The following is a 25801-nucleotide window of genomic DNA, read 5'->3' on the forward strand; positions in this document are numbered from 1 at the left end:
ATTTGTTGTAGTTTTTCCTTTAAAATTTCTTAAAATTAATATAGTTAATTTTATTATTCACTTTTGAAAATTTCTGAGCTTTGTTATGTATATTATTCGTCAAAGAAATCAAAACAAAAGAACAAAACAATTTATATATAACAAATGTAAAAATGCGATTAAAAGAAAGTTTAAGTTAAATTTTGAAAAGCCTTAGTAGTATCATCAAAGGTTTTAATAACTAACAACGTTATAGTTAAAAATAAATTGAAAAAAATATTAAACTTCTGATATAACACTTTGTTTTTTGTCAATGTAAGTTTTATAAGCTTGCTGTGTATATATGAAACAAAAGAAAATTAAATAACAAAAATAAAAAACAAGGTTCTAGTTTTAAAACACAAAATAGTGCTTTTTGTTTGTATACTCCAGATAAAACAAGTTTTTACTGAAGATTACAAATCAAGTAGTTTTACAATGATTAAACAAAAAACAAAAATAATTTAGTCCAAATTCTATTTATTCTCGTAAAAAAAATTGAAATATAACCTAAAAATTGTAAATTTGAAACAAGACCAATCATGAAAAACATATTTAAACTAATATTTGTTAAGTTAATATTTAAGTATTAAAAAAAAATATTCCTTCGAATTAAAAGATGTGGAAGTAAAAAAGTAAAACTACACACTTTTTACTACTTAATTATATATTTTTTACAGATTTTTAAAGAAACAGTTCGGACATTTTATTTCAATCAAGTTTTGACTACTATTTTGTTTGTTTAAACAAACCAAATACTTTCTAACAATTTTTTTTTAATATTACCAAAGAAAGCATATTTAAAACTTTCAAAAGGATAAACTTTTAGTAACTTTAAATAATGTGTTTTACCCTGCTTCTTAAAGTAATGCTGAAATAGATGCCTTTGACCAAAATAGAAATCTGGGATTACTGATCTGTGGTCTTATTAGACTAAGCTAAAATTGAATTGATAAATAAATACTCGATATTTTTGATATATATCAAAAACTCAAAATAAAAAAACAACAGTTTGTTGAGATACTGCAGACGTTCTAACATCTCTAACCTTATGAAAGTTCGTCATTGTGTTTTTAAGCATAGGACTGAACATAAACAGCTTGAGATGTGAATAGTTATTCAAAAATAAAAGTACGAAAAAGAACAATAAAAAAACTATAATACGAGCGTAAATTCTCCGAAAGTATCCAAAAAACCAATAGTTTGTCGCAGTAATTTAGTTACCAGGCCCCAAATAACCACTTAGGAGTCAATAGTTCCCTTCGTAATGCCCATACTTTTACATAAGGGACTTTTTAGTAAAGAGGGGCGAACTTATTGGTAGCTTTAAGTTCCGCGAGTAACAGTGCAGGAGCAATATCCAACAATACGGCGACGGCGACAAGAGAAAGCAATGAAATTAGGAAACCAGCAAAGTTCTGCAAAAGGGAAATTACCTTCCTGACGTCACAGTTGTGTGAATATTTTAAATAAAAAGATGATTATATGATCTAAGCACTGTGATATTAGCTTTAGAGTGTAGAAAATAAAAAAAGATGGTTAAAATGTTTTACTTTGTAAGTAATAAGCAATTTAATTAGGGTTAAACATAAAAGAAGATTAAAGACTTTTTGTATGAAGGCGCCGAAGTATTTTTTTTGAGACTTTTTTGCGTGATTTTTGTTTATGCTAATTTTTTTTCGTTTTGCCAAAATCATTATTTTGTTTTGTCATCCATAATCACTTGTGTTATTTTCTTTTTTTTTTAAGTTTGTGCAAATTTTTTTAAAATACTTTTTGAAACAAGTAGAGCTATTTTAGGAGCAGTTTCCACAACACAAAATAAAATTTACAAGAAGTTTACAGGAAGGAGGTTATATCATAAGACGACAGGCGTTCTAAATAGCAGTAGTTGCGGATGACACAACATATGTAAAAGTGCAAAATTAGTTGTATATAGTTATAACATACATCGATCATGGCAGTGTCGTTGAAAGATTTTTGGGTTTTTTAGACCGAAAAAGTAAATGCAGAATGCATTTCAAAAGTTGTTTTAACAGAGGTTACCAAAATCTCGCAGTGATATTATTTAGACTTATGACTGTGCTTCGGTTATGAGGGAAAGTAGAGGAGAAGTTGATGATAAAGCACAATAAGTGTATGAAAACGCTTAACACGTACATTGTGCTTCTCATTACCTTATTTTAGTGCTTTCTAGGGCTGCTAGCTGTAATAAAGATGCAATACTGTTTTGGCCTAGTTGCATCAGATTTCAATTTTTTAAGCCACTAGAGAGAGGACGTGCAGTTAAAATTAATGTTCCTTCTAGATAGAAAACTAGGTTGAACTAGAATTCAAAAACTGTTTGTAAAGTTGCAGTAAAAAAATTGAGGAACTCATAGGATTTCAATTCGTTTTTAATGACATCGACCGTTATGGATTTCTCACAATAAAAAGTACTTGTACATTAAAAACTGCATAAGTTTCTTGACGCTTAAAATGATTTACTTTTGGTTAAATACTTTTAAAACAAATGCCTGAAGTAGATTTTCTGTATAGTTTTGTTGGACGCTTATGCAAAATTTTGTTTTCCCTTATGTGTCCAAATTTTGATAATTTAAAGAAATTAATGTTTTACACTTGATATTATGTTTTTCCTTTAAAAAAACAACAAATAAATATAGTAAAACTAATTCCTAACAAAACTATTTTTCACAAACAAAATAAGTGTTAATTTATAATGAGTTTGTTTCTGATTTCTTGATTGAACTGGAAATAACTTGTTAGCTAAGGGAAATGAGAGAATTAAATGAGAGATCGCGTGATCTAGATGTCCAAATTCCATCGAAAATTCCAGAAAGAGAATCGAAAAACTATAAATACGCCCAATCAGAGCGTGAATTAGGTCATTTACCTCGAAACAAGCACGAAGCGACACTCTGCTGCTAGCAAATTTGAGCGTTATCCGCCATCTTGGAAAAAGTTAAATGATCTCCTGGAAAACCTTCTCTTGCCGCTCTGAACGTAAGTCGCCATCTTGGAAAAGCTAGATGACCTCCGGGAAAACTTTCTTATTCAACAACGTCGACGGGGCGAACAACTCGATTTGAGTTGTAAACGTGCCATACTCATAAGCCTACGCATACTGTAACAGACAACTTCCTTGGATCAATTTGAACATTGAACTCCACGCATAAGCCCACGCTTTCGGTGGCATAACTTATTACTTTTATCTTTAATTTACTTTATTTAATTATTGTATGTTTTTATCTTGCGCGCTCTACATCCGGTGTCAACGAGGAAGTATAAGTCCCTACATTCTGAACCAGTTAACTGTACGAGAAACCATTTGTTACAGTTCAACTAGAATTGTGAACTGCAAGAAGCCTTCTCAAGTAGTAAACCTTTCTTATTGTTCTTTCATTTTATTGTATAATAAAGCATATAGATATTTGTTAGTCTGTATTTAAACTTAAATTAAAAGTAAAATGAATAGGGATTTAGTACTTAAATCCTCTCACACTCGGTCGCAGACCGAGATAGCAACTGAAGATAAAGATGGCCCCTAAAGCGGTTTCACACAAAGCTAGAGACCCTAGTAGTCCGGAGTACATCAGTATTATGCAATGCACTGATTTTACTGTGCAAAAATTTGTAGAACATTTGAAAAGTTTTTAAGCAGCAGCCAATAGAATTTAGAGTTCAAACGTAACAGATTATGTAAAATATGTAAAATATATTTTTTTTGCAACTGTGACAGTGTCAGAGTGAAAGTAAATATTAAGATCAGCTTAACTTTAGAAACATAATCTAAAGTAAATTGTTTAATCTTGTTGCAATATTTTTATCTTAACCTTATATACAGAATTAAGAGTAAAAACTAAACTTTACATTTTATATCTTTGAAGTTTTTTACTATTTAAAACTCGAAAAAATCTAAGCGGATTAGAATCTAAATAAATAGTGTGTTTATTACTACAACTGCTGTTGTAAATGTTATGAGTTTTAGATTTACATGCATCTGGCCTTGACTAATACGTGCAAATACATCAGATTTTTAAACTTTCTATATACTTAATAAGCATTATTTATTACAGTTTTGCTTTAAAACCTTAAACTGTGACCAAGTAGTATGTCTGTTACTTAAAACAAGTAATACATACATACTACTAATTAAACTTTAGTTTTAAAAACATTTGTTTTAAACTGTATAAAAAATAAAAATAGTTTACCGAAGCAAATTATAAGAAATCAGCTTAATTTAAGCAGATTTGTTTGTAAAAAAAATTTTTTTAGAAGTAAATGAAGTCATAAGGCTTTTTAGCTTTCATTTTGATGACTACTAATTATACTTAGAATATTTTTAATTTACTAATTAGAAAAATAATTTAGCTTCTAAAATTAGAATTATTTTCAAAAAAAAAATATTCATCAATAGCTGAAAAATGCATAACTTTTTAGACTGAATCAAAAGAAACTAGTTTTAAACTAGGTGTTATAAACGCTTTTATAATAGTTATTGTTTTTTGAACTACAAAAAAACGCTCAAAACATTTGGTCCTAGGACCTAGTGCACGAACAACCCTTTTAGTTGTCGAGTTGCAACACTTGAATACCCTTTAACGTCTTGTAAAGGACAAATTTAATAACTTGTATAATATACAGCGAATTATTCCCTTTTCAAATATTTTTTGAATGTTAAAAATGTTTTGCTTAAAGATTAATAATTTATATAATTTAAGTAGAATTAAAAAGCTTTTATTTTGTTTTAAATGTTTGTAACAATAAATATCTACTTTAGTGGTCTTTAAAAAGTGCACCGGTGCAAAATTGTGTACACGAAATTTATTTTGGGGTGTATGAATCCTAATTAATAAAAAAATATATTTAATTTCAAAGCTTACACTAAAAATTATAGACTTCGTGATAAAAATCAATAACATGTATTAAATATTTTTATAGCTAATTTTTATAGTTATGCAAAATGGTGAGCTTGTTTTTACTTACTGCTAAGTAAAACAAAAGTATTGTACTAACTTAAATTTTAGAAAACAACTTAGATAATAGTATAGATTTTAAAAAGTAGTAACTTGAAAACTTTCAAACAAACTCAAATTAAAAAAAAAATATTTGAAAATTTTAATTATGTATTTAAAAACTATAAAAGCTAATTTTTTATAATACTAATGCATACAAGCTTATTTAAGATTGCTTTGTTTTTATTATTATTGAATTTTTTTCTACGTTATCTAATAATCGGAGTATAAAAAAATATATTTATAATAAGCTTTAAAAACTTGAACATGTTTGGTGTAATAAATGAAGATTTTGTAAAAAAAACTGTTAAAGTTTTTTTATTATTCAAATTTTTTTTAAATCTAAAAAGCTAATAATTAAATTTAATATAGTAGAGCTGAAGTCTTCAAGCTAAAAAAAGTATGTGCGCCTTAAATCATGAAATAAAAATTCTGTGCATCCCACTGTACTCTTCATCACAAACTTTAAAACATGTAGTATATGTTTTAAATATTTTTGTACTATCTTGTAAAACTATAAAAATTAGCTTTAAAAATACCTGATACATTTTATTGATTTTTATCACGAAATCTATAATTTCTAGTGTAAACTTTAAAATTAAAGATATTTTTCATTAATTAGGATTCATACACCCCAAAATAAATTTCGTGTACACAATTTTGCACCGGTGCACTTTTTAAAGACCACTAAAGTAGATATTTATTGTTACAAACATTTAAAACAAAATAAAAGCTTTTTAATTCTACTTAAATTATATAAATTATTAATCTTTAAGCAAAACATTTTTAACATTCAAAAAATATTTGAAAAGGGAATAATTCGCTGTATATTATACAAGTTATTAAATTTGTCCTTTACAAGACGTTAAAGGGTATTCAAGTGTTGCAACTCGACAACTAAAAAGGTTGTTCGTGCACTAGGTCCTAGGACCAAATGTTTTGAGCGTTTTTTTGTCGTTCAAAAAACAATAATTATTATAAAAGCGTTTATAACACCTAGTTTAAAACTAGTTTCTTTTGATTCAGTCTAAAAAGTTATGCATTTTTCAGCTATTGATGAATATTTTTTTTTTGAAAATAATTCTAATTTTAGAAGCTAAATTATTTTTCTAATTAGTAAATTAAAAATATTCTAAGTATAATTAGTAGTCATCAAAATGAAAGCTAAAAAGCCTTATGACTTCATTTACTTCTAAAAAAATTTTTTTACAAACAAATCTGCTTAAATTAAGGTGATTTCTTATAATTTGCTTCGGTGAACTTTTTATTTTTTATACAGTTTAAAACAAATGTTTTTGAAACTAAAGTTTAATTAGTTTTGTTGAAGAAATTTGTTATAATGTATTTTTTAAATGTTAGTTTTATTGCACTTTTTAAATAAAAACTTTCCAAAAATATTAAGCTTTATTTATACTGTTCAATAAAAATAATCCACTTTTCCTGGACACATTTAATGTTCTGGACATGACTTTAAAACTGTATCCTGGTGTATGAATCGATAACCGAAAGGTTTTTTCGTACACCAGGTCCTTGGACCAAATATTTGAGCGCTTTTTTCGTTCAATAAAAAAAATTCTTATAAAATTTCATTGAATAAAAATTTCTAGGAAATTTCTCAGCCTAGGTAATTTTTTCAGGCGAAGCTAAAACATCTGGTTTTCAAAATGATAAGAGTTCAACTCAACTGTTAAACTTAATGTATAGATAAAATCAATGGAACAAACAACTAAAAGAAACAACAATGACATTAAATTTTCCAGAAGAAAAATCAGTTTGTTCCGAAGTCTACACAAATAGTTCATTTTCTTGTGAATTTATTCAGCAACTCAACCATTTAAGAGCAAATAAAAAGTTTTTTGATGTTGTTATTCAAGTACAAGATTTCAGCATTTCATGTCATAAAGTTGTACTTGCATCTTCAAGTTATTATTTTAGGTACTAAAATCTTAGTTTATTCTAACAGTTATCTTAATTTAATGAAGTTTATGATTTTGATTTCTGATATCCTTAATTTTTAAACTTATTAATCTACCAAATGATATTATCTCAAACTTTTTTGAAAATAAAATGTAAATGTATCTTATTTAAATGCTTATAATTTGATTTTGGTAACATAAGTTATATACTTAAACTGTAATATTTTTTTAAAGTTTTATCTTGTTTGACCAAGTTAAAAAAAGAGCATCATCTCATAGTTTTCAGGACTGCCACACACTCAGGGAATTCAGGGAAACTCAGGGAATTTTCAAGTTATGGAAAATCTCATGAATACTCAGGAAGACTCAGGGAATTGTGATTCTTTTTTTTAACTCAGGGAAACTTAGGGCAGTTTTGGTTTTTTCCAAAAAATTTAGGGAAACTCTAAGATATTTCAAAAAATCTCAGGGAATTTTTTTTCTAAATCTAGAATGAGATTTAGTTAATCCAGCTTTAATATTTTGTTCAAAAAAGATTATTTTAATTATTTCTAAAGACTTATTTAAATTTTTTTTAGCCTTGCGGCTAGTTTTTTAATATTCTTATAATTAACATTATAATTTAAAAAATAAAAAATAAAATTTTTAATGATTTGAAAAAAAATCAGGGAAACTCAGGGAAGTTTAAGGTTACTCAGGGAAGTTTCTGGTCACTCAGGGAAGATTTTTTGACTCAAACAGTGGCAACCCTGAGTTTTACAAATTTTAGATACTTTTTTGGGCTGTTCAAATGCAGTTTCAAGACTAAAAACTAATTTTTTAGTAGAGTTGCTGAATATTTAGTTACAAAAAAAAAATTATACAACTACTAAAGGAACCTTTTAAACACTTAACTTTTTCTAAGTGTTTCTACAAGTTATTTATGATGTCACAACATTTTTTTAATTGAACTAAAAATAAGACTTAAACAAGTTTCATTATTACTGAACTGATAATTATGAAATTAAAATGGTCTTAAAAATTATGCATATCAACTTTCATAACCATATTTGCAGTATCTTTATGAAAATTAAGTTTCTTTTTCAGAACTTCACTCTAACTGTCTTCTTATAAGAAGTGTATCGACATTTAGTTGCTTTAAATTAAGTAAAAAGTATAAACGTAGATTTACTCGTTTTAAAAATTTCTAATAATTAATAGACATGTTAAACTTTTCATTTTGTTAGTTTAATTAAATAAACAGAAAAATGTGTATTGAAGCCTGAAAATTCAATTTTATATTTGTCAATTTATTCATTTAATTTTGTAATTATCATTTTAATAATCCTTTGTATGCAATTTTGATTATTATTAGTAATGAGTAATACATTTTAAATTTCTACTAACACTTTTTAGTTAGTTAAGATATAAGAATCAAGATTTAATTATTCAATTTTTACTGTAAAAGACATTTCTTATTCTAAAATTTGTATTTTTATGTGTTATTTATTGAATACTTGGAATTATTTTTTACTTCTAGTAATGTTTTTTTTGTCAATTTTACTGCATTATCTAAGTTTTTTTATAGTAAAAACAAATATTTATTAAGTTTTTCTATTAAAGTAATTACTTTGCTGATTTGCAAATAGGTATAGATGATTCTTTTTTGTATACTTTAATTAATTTTTATTTTATTTTTTAATTTTGTCTGTTGAGTTTGTATTAGAAAAGTATGTAGTTATTACAATATACATTGTATATTTAAAAAAGGTTTTCTATGAACTTATTTTAGTTAAAAAAATATAATTTAACTGAAATAAGATTAATTTGTCTTAGTTTTAATATTAACTTTACAAACTCATGCTCATACCATTTGTCAAATAAAAACAAGGTGAGTTTTGTTTGTGTAATCTTTAAAATTTTACAAATATACACTTTATGAAGACAAGCATAAAGTTAATTTTATAGGCAAATTTATCAAAAAACATAAAACTTTAATGTCAATTATTTTCCTTATCTTAAAAGCTATCTAAAAATATTTTTTTTTATCTTAGAGAACGCACCTTTGTCTTTAATTAAAGAAAAAAAAAATTTTGTTTGGGGTTTGAAATATTTCATGGGGTCCCTCCAAAAATAAAGGTTTTATTTTTGTTTTTTCTATTAAAATTGCTTTGTAACCAAAAATAATTTTTTTTTTAATTTTTTTTTTTTTTGAGTTCCCTTAGTTTGCATGTTATTTAAACTCTTAAATAGTTATTTTATAAATAATGTTAATATCTTTTACAATTTAGCCCCAAAACAAAATGATGTATATTACACTATCATTTGCATTGGCCATTTCCTAGATAAAAAATTGATAAAAGGAAAAAAACAATTAATAAGAATGTAAATTACAACAAATTTAATTAAACTATAATAATTTAATTACATTTGTTGTAATTCACATTCTTATTAATTGTTTTTTTCCTTTTATCAATTTTTTATCTAGGAAATGGCCAAGGCAAATGATAGTGTAATATACATCATTTTGTTTCGGGGCTAAATCGTAAAAGATATAAACATTATTTATAAAATAACTATTTAAGAGTTTAAATAACATGCAAACTAAGGGAACTCAAAAAAAAAAAATTAAAAAAAAAAATATTTTTGGTTATAAAGCAATTTTAATAGAAAAAACAAAAAAAAAACTTTATTTTTGGAGGAACCCCATGAAATAATTCAAACCCCAAACAAATTTTTTTTTTCTTAAATTAAAGACAAAGGTGCGTTCTCTTAGATAAAAAAAACTATTTTTAGATAGCTTTTAAGATAAGGAAAATAATTGACATTAAAGTTTTATGTTTTTTGATAAATTTGTCTATAAAATTAACTTTATTCTCGTTTTATGAAGTATTAAACAAAATCCATTTTAGTTATTCAATTTAAAAAATAATAACATACAAGCTTTTTATACTTTTTGTTGTTCTTTTTTGTTTTGTTTGCTCTTATTTCAAATTATTGGTTTTAGATATATTGAAGTGAATATTTTGGTTGTGAAAACATACTACTTGTCTTTCTTTTCTTTTGTAAAGTGATAATTTCTTTTTACTTGTCTCAGTTTCATATTTTTTAAGCTGCATAAGTTTCACGTTTTGTTATGTTTTTGTTTTGTATGTGCAAACTATTTCCTATTTTTAATGGTTTTGTTTATTCTGAAACTTCACTTTAATTTTCTTTAATAGTTGGTGCATGTAGTACCAACAAATATTCAGTAAGTTTTAAAAATAGTTGCATTTTATTCAAAAATATTTAGTTCTGTACTAGTAAGTTGCATTGAAGCACTCTGAAAATGATCAATTAAAAAAAAGCTAAGTATATTTTATATAAATATTCAAAAGTATAGATTTAAGCGTTTGTTAACAAGATATAATAGCGAAACAAGTTTACTGGAACATATAATAAGAGTACTTCCTTAACTTCATAGCTCCGTTGAAGTGTGTTAATCCTTTAACACACAGAATCATGTGTTAGTGTCATTAAAAAAGGATACTGTATAATTTGTTATTATTATTTTTTTATATATTTCTTAAAAAACTTCTTAGTTGTAACCTAGTTGAAATATCCATTTCTTTGAACAGTATTTTATTTGTTTACTTTTATGTTTTTCTAGTTTTAGATATATGTGTAAAGTTATTTTTTGTTCTTGAGAAAGAAAACTATTAAGTATCTGTTTTCAACTGAAAGTGTAAAGTTTTTTTTTGCATAGTTGATATAGTAATTAACATCAGCTAGCATTAACTTTAACTTAGCTTCTTAAGCTGCTTAAATTTATTATTTACTATATAAACTTTATTGACTAATGGTGAAATAAACCAATGATAAAAGTTTTGTTTTACTCTTTCTAGCATGTTTATTTTTTGCAGAACAATGTTCACTGGATGCATGAAGGAAAGTTGGGTGAACAAAGTGACAATGCACGATGTTCAACCCTCAATTTTGAAATCTCTCATTGATTACTGTTATACTGGCACTATTCTTATAACGGAAGACAATGTTGTTTCATTGATCAAATCTGCAGACTTGTTTCAGGTTTAAACTAATTCTTTTAGATGTAGTCATAGAAATGTTAAATGCTCATAAGTTTAATTTTGTAGAGTTAGTTTTGATGTATTTGTTCTAAAATAAATGTAAATAGACATAAATTTATTGTCAAAACCATAAAACTAAAGCAAATTATTGATAAAAAGTATCAACATATTCTAAATTATGAAAACAAATTTTGCATTATCACATTAAAGTTGACATTTTAAAAAAATCAACTTGCTTTTAATCTTTACCATACAAAAGTTACTAACTTTCACATAAAAAAGTTATGATGCTTGATAAATACAAGAAAAATTAAAATCTTATTGTTGAATTAATTCGTCATATTGAACTCACAACTTTGAATTTTATTAACAAATAAAACTTAGTGTTATTTAAGTATATTAATTGCTTAAAATGGGTGATAAATCTCTTAAATATACGTCAAGACTTTATAATGTATTAATACAGTAGAATTTTGATAATATTGTATGTAAAGTTTGAAAATCGTATGTATGGTTTTTAATGCTATTGTTTTCACAATAATTAAAAGTGAACAAAGTTTAATGAGTTGAATACAAATATCCGTTTTAAACAGTCATAAGGAAATTTACACTCAAGTTAAAACAAATTTAAAAAAATGTATAGTTTTAAATAAATTTGAAGTGTAATTAAGATTTTAGTATTTTTTAAAGGTATAAGTATATTAACCTAAAAATAGTAAGGTTACACTGTGTACAAAGTGTTTTTCAGACTAGTTTAACATTTACAAAGACAACAAGTTAGTTTAGGTATTTTTAGTTTTGAACTACTCCATTTATTTGGAATTATATTGTCAAACTATTAATATTTTAGCCAGCTTGCCAAACAATAAACTGTTTATTTTTTCATAAAATGTAAATAGTTTAAATTGATAAACATTAACTATTGTAAAAATACTTTATTAACTTTTTCATAAGAAGGTACATAAGCTCTTATTTAGTTTTTATCTTGTGTTATGAACTTTTATAAATAATTACTTTATCTAAATGATAAATATTTAATTTGGTCATATAAATCTTTACTTCTTTTTCTTTGTTTTAGAGTATGTTATTTTTTAATACCAAAGTAAAAAAAGACTTCTTTGCACATATTTTATAAAGTAAAATAAGTTTTTTATAAAGTTGTGATTTATCTCCGTTAGTTTTTTTCTTGTACTAGTTTTATGATATTAAACGGTACGTTTAGTATAACTTTTTTTTTTAATTGATAAACTTGTAATAATAAAAAACAATATGTGATAATCTCATTTCGGTTCCAATCATGCATTTTTCAAACTTTCAGAGTAGAGAAACTGAGAGCAATGCTTTAAAAATTAAACTTGTTCGTATCAAAACAAACTTAATACTCACAAAACTAATTAGTCAAGCACCAAATATAAGAGTAAACTACAAAAAAAACAATCAATTAATAAGTTTATTTAAGGTGTATGGTATACTCTATTTAATTTGTAGCTAAAATAATTATATTAGAAACAAACTAAAATTTTTCATCTAAGAGTAATATTATTTAACTATTCTTACGAATAATATTTTATTAAAAATGCAGTTGCAAATCAATTTGATGCTACAAAACAAAAGTATTATAGTATTTATTTTGAAGTTAAACGATCAATTACATGTTTTTACCAACGTTAATATTACAAGCTAAGTTTGTTTAATAACTAGCTAATTAAAATTTTAACAAAAAAAGTTGTCTGTAAGATTTTAAATTGTTTAAATGCTAAAATGTTTTAACATATTTCAATTCTTTACAGTTCAGTAAAATTGTAGAAGCTTGCTGTAGATTTATGTCTAAACATTTGCATCCTTCTAACTGTGTTGGAATATGGAACTTTTCAATTAGCATGAATTTTAAGACTTTGATCCGTGAATGTGTAAAGTATGCAATAAAATGCATTGTCGACATTGCTTATAATGGAGATCTTGAAAATTTATCATCTGATCAAATGTCTGACGTAAGTTTATAGAACTGTAAAATACTTATGTAAGTTATAATTTAGAAACAATTATACAAGCAGTTTATAATATCTTTAATTAATAGTTTTTATAAAAATATTGATTTATGAATCTTCATTTAGCTTAGTTTACTTAACTATGTTTCTTGTTTACACGATGGTAGATGTTTTATTGATTTAAAATACAAACAGGTTTTGTCTAGTAGTGAGTTAAATGTTGACAAAGAAGAAACAGCTTATGAATTACTACTAACATGGTTTCGCGTGGACCTTATCGCACGAAGAAACTCGTTTTGCAAGTTTGTTTTGATTGATTATTTGAGCGTAGTTTTTTTAAATTATATAAAGCTTTGTTTCTAATAAACTTTTTTTTTTCGTGTATACAGTTCAACAAATTAAAGTGATATTGTATTTTGTTTATACACAAATTTATAATTTATTTAGATTAAATTAAGCTATGAGTTAGCCTATTTTATTGTTTAATTTGACAATTCATTTGTTTTTATTCTTTTTACTTTTACTCAAAAAACTTCAACATTACTTTCAAAAAGCAAGTTTAAGTTGACACTTAGGTTTTTCTAGGTTGTTAAAATGCATCAGACTACCATTTATAAGAAGAATATACATGTTGTCAAAAATAGAAACTAATCCATACATCAGAAAGTCTTTATCTTGCCAATCCCTGATTAGAGAAACAAAATTATTTCATTCATGTATGATTGGACCACAAGACAAAGTTTCTGTAAAATTACAACCTAGACCTTCCACTGGTAAGTTAATAAAATAAAAAGATAAGTTCTTAAAGTTTTTTCAGTTTCTATAATAATAAGAAAAGTTTTAATTTTATGTAACTTTAGCCTTACTCCTTGTGTAATTTTGGTATGTTATGGTCTAAGATAGTTAACTATATTTTGTATCCTATGTAACAGGTATTGGAGAGTTGCTGATAGTTGTGGGAGGTTGTGACGACGATTGTGACGCAACAGGGATGGTGAGAAGTTACAACAAGGCGACAGGACAGTGGAGGGTGCTTGCCACGTGGAACGAGCACCTGTGTGGAGGCTTCTCATTGGTCGGGCTGGGAAATGACCTCTATGTGACTGGTTAGTAACTACAATAAGAAATATGACTTTTTGTTTTTTAAAGTAGTATAATTACGCAAATTCAATTGTTTTTGTGATTTATTACAAACGGTTAAATGTTTGTAGTTTATAAAATATTTACTTAGATTCATTCCATTGGCATTTTATTTTATAACAATCAAATTCCCCAAACTAAACTTTAGTTGTTGCTATAATTACAACAACAACAAAAAATAATGTTTAAAACTATTTACAACTTGTAAAGGTGGGTCTGATGGATCAGTGGTTTCTAACAGCCTGTGGAGGTACAGAACCCAGTTGAACGAATGGCAAAAACTTTCCCCTATGTTGAGACCACGTGATTATCACGCTTCTGCAGTCCTAAATTCTCTTATATTTGTTGTTAGTTAAATATATTTATCACTAATAGTTTGTATGTCTGTATAAAATAAATGTTATTATGTACAATCAGTGTCATTACTGTTATCTAGTTTAAAACTTTCATCAAATATTATAACCAGTATTTGTTAGAGGTAAGGTATTTTTATGATAAAACAAACATTTTACAATTCTAACTTCTAAACAATTAAAATTAAGTTTTATAAAATACTACATTAAAGTTTTTAGTTAATAAAGTAGAGATTAGTTTAGGTGCTCTTGTTTGATAAACTAAAAATTACTCTCTTTTTTATAACATATTGTTTTATGTATAATAATTTTAAGTGCAGTAAATTATGTAAATAACTGATGTTTTTTTTTTGAATTTTTATGGTAGTTTGAGTAAAAAGTCAAAAATATTTTCAAAAGTTTTATACTTCTGAATATACACAACACTTGTAAAAAGTAAATTAATAAAATCGTTTGATATATACTTCTAAATAGTTTTATTAATGTTTTTTTTATTGCAATTAAATTCGGTTTTAAAGCACCCACAAGTGAAAAAATAAACAATAAAAACTATCAACTAAATTTTTAGGTGGGTAATGAGGGTTGTGAGTGCTACGACTTCTTATTGGACAGGTGGACGCCACTTTCGCCCATGTGCGTCCAAGCGTCCAACATATCATTGGCAGCATGCGGCAGTCATTTGTACTGTGTCGGTTCTTCAGTTCCCACCAATGACATTATCCTTCAAATGTATAGCCCTGCTATAAGTTGGTATTGTAATAATTTAAAGTTGTTTTCAAACGAGTACTGTTTAGTTTTGTTATATAGCTTCTTTGTTTTATAACACAACAGTTGCTTACGCTTAAACTATATATATATGGTTTTGCTTCATTTTTTAGACGTGAGTATAAGATGAATTTGGAGCCGTTATACTGTAATCAATTACGTTGCATAAATAGCTTACATTTATTGATATCACGTGAAGTTGAACTTTTAAAAAACTTTAGTTTTGCTACAAACAACAGAATTTGAATTTTTTTTATCAACCAAGTTTTGATTTTATTTGTTTGAATTTTTGACTTTTTGAAATATTTTATTTCGTTCTACATATATGTTTTTTTTTTACCATGTAAACTTTTTACAAAAAAAATGAACAAATAAAACGCTTTAATATTTTTATAAGGTTTTTTGAAATATTTAAAATCAACAAAATGGTTTTCAATTGTTTTAAGTTTGTAAATGTTCAAAACGTTTAGAATATAATATATTTTTTGGACCATTAGTAATAAAATTCGATCTACATTAAAATTTTAAATAAAATTTATGCTTTTGTTTTAATGTTTATAGGTTTAAAAGCAACATAGTTTAATTACATAGATTTCTTAATACGCTAAATATTATTTTTGTTGCTACTAATATATCTGAATGCATTGTTTTACTTTTATAACCATAAATAAGTTGGTTGATTAGCACAGATGTTTATTTAAATTGCAGATAAATGGGAATTGTTACCCGTTCAATTTCCAGCCGACATGAGCTTATTTGCTCCCCAGATCATTTCCCTTCAGCAACTCTTGTACTTTATAAGAGAAGACTCTAAGAAAGTTCTTACTTTAGATCCTAAAACGTTAGTTTTGTGATAAATTTTTAAAAGTATGTTAATTTTAAATTACATATATCATTTTGTAAACAAGCAAAAACATGGTGTGTGTTTTTTCAAATTGGTTTTATACAATTTGTTACTTTTGCTATCACCTTTAACGGAAAATGCTATCACCTTTAATGGAAAACAGTTTTACTGATATTTACTTGTTCGTACTATATGTTTTAGTAAATAGTTGAAATACGTCTTGAAACCGCTAAGGTTTTATGGTTATGATATAAGTTATGTTTTAAAAACACATTTTTTTATTTTGAAGCGTGGAAACTAATTTTACATTTTACAATGCAAGCATTTTGACAAAACTAATTTTTTTTTTGACTAATGATTTTAATGAAAAATCTATTGTCAGTTATAATATACATCTACAATCTTATGTTTAAACACCATAATAAAAGTAACTGATATAGATAACAAATTACCAAGAAGCCAATTTTTTATGTAAATCTTAACAATTTTTAATTCATAGATATATATATAATCTTGTTTATTTTCAATTAAGTGCATATAAGCTTATTTTTACAAAGCCTGCTCTTAGCTCGTGATGACATTTAAAAAGTGTTTTGTTGTGAACTTTCTTGTTATTTTTTGTTTTGCTTTGTTTAAAAGTTTATTTTAAGTTTTCTATTTTATCTTTGTGTTGTTTTTTTTTTGTTCTTTTCTATGCTACTTTTACTTTTATAATAATACATCACATTATTTTTATTAATAAAAAAATTAAAAAGAAGTTTAAAATATTTGATAAAAATAGGCACGGCAAAATAGGTAGTTTAAAAATTTTTTTTTATTTTTTTTAATGCAAAATATAAAAAATTAAATAAACAAAAAATAACCCATACAACCAAAAACATCTAAAAGTTTAAACTTTTTTTTTCCATTAGTAAATTCTATCACGACAAAAACCATGGACAGGTTGAAATGGCGGCACGACACGGCCGACATGAACATGGTCCACATGGGCGGGGCCATTTCCACTTACGACGGCAACCTGGTGGTTTCGGGCGGGTACGACCGGTTGGAGGACAGGTACAAGTTGACGGGCAGGATGGAGGTGTACCGGGTGGAAGGCAACAGGTGGGAGGTGGTGGGTAGCGAGATACCTCAACCTACTTTCTGGCATCAGACCTCTTCCGTGTACAGGTCAAAATAAAAGTTTTTTTTTTGCGTTTCAACATTGTTGGTAATTAGTTGTAGTGTTAAGCGATCGGGTTTTGTATTGAAAAGCTAAGATTTTCATTCTAAAGTACCAGGTATACTTTGCTACAAAAACAACCCTATAATGTCTAAGATATTGTATTTTGAGCTTTTTTTTAATTTGTTTTAATACTAAATTTTAAGTTGCAAATAATACTGATGTAAGTCGCTGCATAACATCATGACCTCAAAAAAAAGTTCATAACATCTTGACCATTTTCTATAGCAGCATTTAAAATCTAATCATGTAAAAGAAAAATTATACAACAAAAAATAGTTGAAATGATTCACTTTTTTTTTCAAGTACTAAGTTAGTTATAATTATTTTCCTAATTGTATTACCTGCAATAACTTAACCTCTTAACTCATTCCAAAAATTTTTTTTAGTGTATGTGTTAGCTCTGAAACGGTTTATTTTAAAATTAAAAATTAATACAAGCTCTATTATTTAATACTAATTTCTGCTTATATATTTTTTAATCCTTTACTATTTTTAATTAAGTATATGTTTCCAACTCCTAGAAAGTTTATTATAAATCAAGTATTAAATTTTATGATTTTTTTTTTAAGTAAGGAAAAAGTTACTGAGAAACTGTTGTTTATGTAATTTTCCTGTTTTTTCTTTTGTTTAGACAGCCTTGTTATGAAGTATACTTCTACCTAACACATTGTTCGGTTTATTTATAGTAATATACAGAGAAAGGTTTACTTTCTTTAGCTTTCTCAAATTAATATAAAAAAGCTTATACGTACTTTGTTTAAAATGTTTTTTAACAGAAACTTTTATGATTTGTTAAAAACTACTATATTGAATTGCCGCCTTTATAACATACGCGTGACTTATGTTTGTCATTTCTATTTTTAAATCACATGAACTAGCCATAGTTTTTTTTTTCAATTTAAACAAACTCTTCGAACTACTCTAAATAAAAGTATTTTCAAAAGGAATTTATAACTTAAACTACTAACTTATATAGCCTTAAACAGGCTCCTTAAGAGTGTTTTGCACTGGTGTAGTGTAAAAATAAATAAAAGTCATGAGCCAATGGTTTACCTGCAGACTAATTGATATCTATTTCGGACTATTTAACTTTAAAAACGTGTTTCATTCTCAATATTAATAAATTTAATGTATTTTGATCTATATGCGATTCTGAAGCTAGAAACTGCAAAAAATTAAATTTTAAACACTTAAACAAATTTGAAAAAAAAAAAAAAAATTTCTTTGTTTCAAAAATGTTGTTGTTAATTTGAAACATGAATATTTGAAATAAAGTTATTATCCTTTTTATAAATATTATTATTGTTTTAAAGCTAAAACTGTTTAAATTATGTAAATCAATTTAGCATTATTGTAAACTTATTTTTAGCTTGTGTATGACATAGAAAAATAATTAGCTGTTGTTTTATATTATTTTTTATTTAAGAAAACATTTTATTAACTATTTTGTAGTAGAACAGTACTTGATAAAAAGTATTATTTACTTTTAAGGTATTGAAAATTTAATTTTGTACATTTTTAAATTTCAAAAACAAAACAAAACTTATATATACTACTTAGTTATATATTGATTAAGTTTGTTTGGTACTTAACCTTTTTATCGATGTCAACTAAGAATTGTTTTATCCATTTGTTTATTTTTACAAAGTAATAACTTCAAGTAATGATTTAACCTAAGAAAACTCGAAGCTTGGCAGTTATAATAACTTCAGTATAATTTTAATCTGAACACTATGTTTTTGTCAAATGCTTTTATACAAGCAAGTAGTTTGATTTACTAGCTAGTTACTAGTTACATTTATAATTACAGGTATGTTTCATTAGTTTTTAATAGTCGCTAAACTAAAACTCATAAAATTTCAAGTATTTTAATCTGTGTTTTTTATTACATAGTTTAAAAGTATTAGGAAAAAATTAATTTTTAAATTTAAAAGCACTAGAGTATATACTTTCTATAATAATTTTTGCAGTTTTTTACATAGATAAGTTAATTTCTATTATTTTTGGCAGTGTTAAAACTGTCTACTTGTATGTGTTCACTTTGCAACAAACGTAGGGGTTAAAAAAAAAAGATTTTGACTATCTGATGTATACTTAAATCGCAAATACTATTTTACCTAGGACACTTGTTTGACAAATGAATGATTATATTAGTAGTATTAAAGTTGCATACTTAATAAAACTTAATTAAAAAATAAATTTCTCAGAATTAGTTTTGTAAAAATCTATAAATTAATTTTTGTTTACTCCTGTTATTTTTGCAAACAGCTTTTTGTAGTTTTAAAAGCTTGTTAGATTGCTTCTTGAAAAACAAATACAACCTATACAAGTTTTTACTCGTAAGTTTTTTAAATATTTACTTGATTTTAACTCCAAGTAATTTATTTATAAATTAATTCATTATTATTTTAACATAGTTAATTTTCACAACTAAAATTAGGGCTCAACTGCTTTAAGTTTGGCTAGATTTACTAACGTGTTTCTATTTATATAACTCTAACTTGTTTTATTTATTTGCTATATAAACTAAATTTTATCCCCTGGAAGTTATGCTCATAAAGCTTATTACATATCACTGCTGAAATAAAAGTTATTTCTACTTAAAGTCTGTGTTGAAAACGGTAGGATAAAAATTATCAATTTATTATCTATTTTTTATCTCTTTTGTAATCAGATATTGTTTTACTTATCCAAAAGAGATAATTCATCTGGTTTATATAGATTTTTTTTTTTAACTTGATTAATTTATTTAATTTCATGTAATCACTACAATGAAAGTGTTTCACATTTTTATTAAAACATAATGTTATATTAATAATTTAATTTTTGTTACTTACATTTTTGACAAAAGTTAAAATAAAAACTTTTTAGCTTTTAAACTGATTGATTTGAAAAAAGTATGTATTACTTTATAAGATTATTTTCTAACAATACTTTTAGCAGGTTTTGTAGTTATATATGATGTCAATAATAAGTTTCCAACAATTTTTCAATCCTATATATTGAAAGAACTTTTTAAGACCATAAAGTAAATAATTTTTCAGATATGTTGAGCCACCTAGAGGCCAATCATTCAAAACAGACGCTTCGATTCACCACTTTCCCAACAAAAATTATCACAAAGATTTACCTTTGTCAAAAACTTAAATCTGAAAGTTTTAACTATCGCATTAGAGCGAATAAATTATATGAAGTTCAGTGATTGAGAACGTTGAAATAGAAAAATGTACGAGTTGTGTTGCAACAAATAGTCGCTTCAGTGGGCTAAATGGTAATTGTTATGGTAATGTGTAAAAGATATCCTTTTGTTTTTAGTTACTCACAATACACATAAAATAGTTAACTTTCATTTTTAAACATTTTTTTTGTTACAACAATTATGTTACTCTATAATACCATGATTTATGAAAAAATGTATTTTTATTAAGTTGACTGCATTTGTAATTGTTTGCTGTAAGTATTAATTTGCTGTAACATATGTTAAAACATAAAATCTGCCTGCAATTTTTGCTACCCATCTTATTGAGAATATAAATCTAGCTAATGCTATATTTCACTATCTTTTTTTGCTTTTTTAGTTTTTATGTACTGATCGAGTTTGAACTTTTGACTTATTGTGTTACAATTTTATAACTTCTGGTGCCGCTTTATGTACGAACATGCGAAATATATACCTTAAGTAACTATTGCAAGTTCAAAATCATCTAGTTTCCAAAAATCAATAACTGTGCTGAAAAAGTAATACGAACTATCAAAAACTCTTATATTATAAGGTGTAATATTTTGTCTTTATTTTATATTGTTACTTCGTTTTCCATATCATGTCTTTTATTAATCTATTCTTTCTGTAAGAAATTGAAAATTTTTGTTTTAAAATTCGTCAAGCTTATACAAGGAATACGCACTCTTTGTTTTACATTAAAATTTTTATTCTGTAGATTACAGAGAATAACTGTTTCTCAGAAACGTTTAAAAAATTAATTTTAATACTTAAAACTTTGAAAAAATTCACATTTTGGTTTTTTTGTATGTCCTTTTATAGCAATTGGAACTTTAATAAATTACTGTTTCTAAGTAGTTTACATTTTTAATATTACAACCTAACTAACTGTTTTAATAATATGTTTTAATCATCTTATGAATATATCATTATATTTTGAAAATTAAATAAAAGTGAATTTGTTTTTTTCTTATTTATTTTTGTAATCGACTAAATACAAACTTTTCCCGGCGTTTTTTTAAACTACATATTACATATGTAGTTAAAATATGTACGACTACATAAACCGGTCGCGAATAAAATATAAAATTTGCATAAATCTATTTATATAAGCTCTTTACATCCCAGTAAATTGAGCATTCTTTTTTAGTTAAGGCAAATAACTATACAATAAACTACATATTACTAAAATTAATAAGTTACAATTTAAGCGCAATTTTTATATCTAATTATTTTGGTTTAAATTTTTTTATTTAAAGGGTTGCCAAAAAAAAAAAACCTTGAAATCAGGAATAACCTGGAATTTGAAAATTAGGCTAATAATACCTGAAAAGAACTGTAATTTGAAAAAAATATTGACCAAAAAATCACTAAAATACCAGGAAAAACCTGAATTTATCAACAGTTTTTACAAGTAATGAAATGAAACTTTGATTTGACACAAAAAATCCGCATATAGATAAATTTATTTTGTTTTTATGAATCAAAAAAAAAAAGAAAAAACATTTACAATATAGTTTTAATGTTTTATTAAAATTAAAACAGTTATATATATTGTTTATTGAACGATAAAAAAGCGCTCAAAAAGTTTGGTCTAAGGACCTGGTGTACAAAAGAACCTTTCTGTTATCAAGTCGTACACCACAGGTTTTATACTATAAACTTAATTTTATACTAAAAATAAACCCAAAAGCTTAAACATTAGAAAACGTGAGTGTATAAATTTAGCTTTTTAATTCTAAATAATTTTAAAATCAGGCAGCATGTTGTTAAGCAATATATTAGTAAGTTCAAGAATCAATATTTAAAAGTTATGATAATGTCCAAGTTGTTAAACAACAACTATGAGCTAATGTTTAGATATATAATTTGAAATTAAACATACGTACTTTTGATAACACCGGGAGCCGATGATTTTAAACTCGGTCATTTTAAAACAGATCATTTTAAACTTGCCCATTTCAAACTTAATCACCTAAAACTTAATTATTTTAAACTTTTAGTTTTCTAGTTTGATAATTTCAGTTAGCTTAAGTTATTTTAAACTATTTTTAAATAAAAAAACACTCAAAGCTATTGGTTTTTTTTTATGTTTGCCGGAAGCTCTATAGCAGGGATCGGCGAACTGCGGCTTGCGAAGAGTAAATAAGCAGGCTGCAAAAAAATTGAAGCTTAACTCAACCTAGATATTTCGGAGTCTCATATGAAGGTTTAAAACTACAACTGCTAACGGGAATATTTTTATTTCTATACTTGTCTTGCGACCATTAATTGCTTGCTGACCCCTGTTCTAAAGTAGTTCAATGACTTTTTAAAATATTTCTAAAACTTATCATTTTGTATCAGTTAAACCATAAAAATTTCATCCACTTAAACTTTAAGAAATAGAAAACTAATATTTTAATTTATTGCAATTTATTTTTGTTAATTTTTTACTCAATAGTGCTTTAAATTTTTATCTACGTGTAGCATGCAACGCTTACTAGCTAGGATAATAGTTAAGATGAATTAAAAGCAACTAGTGTTTATCTACATCTCTCAGAAAGTATACTTTTTTCATTTATTAAAAAAGAAATATGTTGTTTTAGCTCTTCTTGTGGTTACGCAGCTTTGAGCTTTTATATTTTGCAATTTGTGATTTTTTTATCAAACCTCACAACCTTTTACAATTATTGATAACCGAAAGTTAACAATCAAACAGTAAAAACAAAAGTTATTTATTTCAAACATACAACTACTTGTGATACTTTGTGAACTAATAGCATATCTTTGTAATTGGTTTTAACTGGAGCCCGCAATGTACTTTTTAGCTAAAAACTTCTATAACATCAAAAATATTTTTTGTGATAAAAGCTTACAGCTAGCCTCTTAATTTGATAACTACTAGTTATTAGTACTGATTACTAGTTGTCAGTATACTTAGATTATCAAATTTTTCGTTTAAAGTATTTTTTTATACTGATTACTACAAACTTGTAAATGTTAGAGCCCGCGAAAGATTAAGTCATATATATAGCCCTGCATGCGCCCTTTTTAGAGTTTGACCAGCAATTTATAATAGGTTACCGACCTTAATTCTAGTATGTTGCCATTATGTTTGTTTATAGTTTACAAATAATAACTGTTTTCCAATACTAATAAAATCAATATATTCAAACAAAAAATTGTAGTGCTATCTCATAATTTATTACACTTCCTAGCCGTTTATTAATTGTTTTTTTAATACCTCAATAAAACTAAAATCTGAGCCGCGAAGAAAAGTACAAAGTTAAAACTATTAATGCTAATTTTTTCTATTATTTTTTGATTTAATTAAGCTCAAAAGTAGCTGCAGTTAATAACAATTTATAAGTTTCTTTTTACTTAACCGTAAAAACTGATTAATTTTAAAGTATGTATAATAATGACTTGTTACATGAATGTTATATAATTTGAACTTCAACTAATTCATTTAAATTAAAAAGTCTTTACATACAGTTTAGTTTTAAAAGTACTCAGCTGTTTAAGTGTTTTTTAAAATACATAAACAATTACAAAGATCAAATTAGACTGAATTTTAAATACACTGCATTCTTTGGTTAGAAGCAAAATAGTTTATATTTCCTTCTTAACTTACTTTCCACTTTATTCTTAAGAACTTCGTTCTCTTTTAGTATAAGCTGAAATTTTTCCTCTTGTTCTGCTATTTGCTTTTTCAACACTGACTTTGTAACTTCATTGTCTTCAGCCAATTTTTTAAAACTATAATTTTCAGCCTCCAACTTTTCAAAGCTTTCCAGCAAGCCTTGTTTCTCAACTAAAACACTTTCAAAGTCGTCACTTAAAATTTTCAACTTTTCATCGAAGTCTGTCTTCCCCTTATTAATAGTAGAAGTTTTTGCTGGAGGTTTTCAATGACCACTTTTATTTTGCCACACTCTATTTCATAACGCTCATTTTCTTCCGCTAAATTTTTAGCAACAGACCTTTGTTTTTCATTTTGTTCTGTCATGTCCTCGATGTTTTTCTTCAAATTTTTATTTTCACTGTTCGCGTTATTGAGCTTAGTCAAAGGTTTTAACTTGTCAAAATCTGCTTGTTGTTTATTGATAACAGACATTAATTGTTTGAAATTTGCCATTTGCTCTTTCATTTGACTGCATTCTTTTCTATAAGAGGTCATTTTCCTCCATTAAATTTTTAACAACAGCCCTATGCTTTGCATTTTCTTCCTCCATTGAAGCTATTTAAGTTGTTAATTGTTATACTACCTTTAGATTTCAGCGAACTCTTTACTTTTATATTCAACAACTTATTTATATACCCAACCCGATCATTCTCCTTTAATAACTTATTAGCTTCACTCTTCGCCCGCATACTCTCCTTTTCAAACTTATCGCACTTTTTAAGCAAGAAGTCATTCTTAATCAATTTTTCTGCTTCTCTCACACTCTTCTCGTACATCTCCCTCAATTCTTTCATCTATCTCTCTTTCCAACTTTTGAGTTTTATCTTCGTCACCTGCCAATGTGTTCTTTGAACTAAGCATTTTTAGTATTTTATCACCAACAATTTTTTGTTTTATAACTAGTCAAGTAAAAATATAAAATAAAAAAAGTTCAGATTTAAAAAAAAATCAAACGTCATGATCAAAAAGTCAATCTAAAAACTGACATTTTAATTTAAAGAAAGTTTGAGTACTATTACAATTTTAATTATACTTTCTAACAGTTTATTAGTTGATTATTTTTTTGATTTTTTCATAAATATCTCAATAAATTTAAAAACAAAGCCACGATGAAAAATATAAGTTAAGTTAATTAATGCTAAAATGTATAATTATTTTAAGTCACTATTAAGCTTTGTACTTTTTATTATAGCACTTTATAAACATTTGTAATTAAACCAAATTAATAAAATCATTTCAAGTATGTATAATATTAATTTGTTACAAAAATGTTATATTAATTAAACTTCAACTTAAAAAGTTCACTTTAACTATTAAAGGCTCTACATAAAATTTAAAAGAGTTTTACTATAAAAATATGCTCTACTTTTTAAGTATACTTTAAAATACATAAATACAATTTTAGATTAGGTTGAATTTTTATTACACTGCTTTTTTGTTTAAAAACAAAATAGTTTCCATTTTCGTTTATTCTTTTGTTCTAATTTATTTTTAATAACTTCATTCTCTTTTAATAAAATCTGAAAGTCTTCTTCTTGTTCTGCTATTTGATTTTTCAACACCAACTTTGTAGTTTCATTATCTTCTGCCAATTTTTCAAAATC

General features: G+C 25.5%; 1 protein-coding gene across 1 annotated transcript; it reads left to right on the top strand.

Moving 5' to 3' along the window:
• The first annotated feature begins 6717 nt into the window (after window positions 1–6717).
• LOC145842983 (kelch-like protein 21) lies at window positions 6718–21397 on the top strand. Its single transcript, XM_082950489.1, has 11 exons — window positions 6718–6968; window positions 10831–10996; window positions 12786–12986; window positions 13179–13285; window positions 13569–13756; window positions 13916–14089; window positions 14334–14470; window positions 15045–15222; window positions 15950–16082; window positions 17028–17255; window positions 20355–21397. Exons 1-11 carry the CDS (start codon window positions 6775–6777, stop codon window positions 20455–20457), a joined length of 1809 nt encoding a protein of 602 aa, XP_082806615.1. The 5' UTR covers window positions 6718–6774; the 3' UTR covers window positions 20458–21397.
• Window positions 21398–25801: the final 4404 nt, after the last annotated feature.

This window comes from Thalia democratica, chromosome 1 (assembly GCF_965202585.1).
Source record: "Thalia democratica chromosome 1, ktThaDemo2.hap1.1, whole genome shotgun sequence".
Classification (NCBI taxonomy): domain Eukaryota; kingdom Metazoa; phylum Chordata; class Thaliacea; order Salpida; family Salpidae; genus Thalia; species Thalia democratica.

Coding starts and splice junctions, on each gene's coding strand:
- LOC145842983 (XM_082950489.1), top strand. CDS start 6,775: ATGACATTAAATTTTCCAGAAGAAAAATCAGTTTGTTCCGAAGTCTAC. Junction 12,987..13,178: donor CATCTGATCAAATGTCTGAC/GTAAGTTTATAG, acceptor AAATACAAACAG/GTTTTGTCTAGTAGTGAGTT. Junction 13,757..13,915: donor ACAACCTAGACCTTCCACTG/GTAAGTTAATAA, acceptor CCTATGTAACAG/GTATTGGAGAGTTGCTGATA.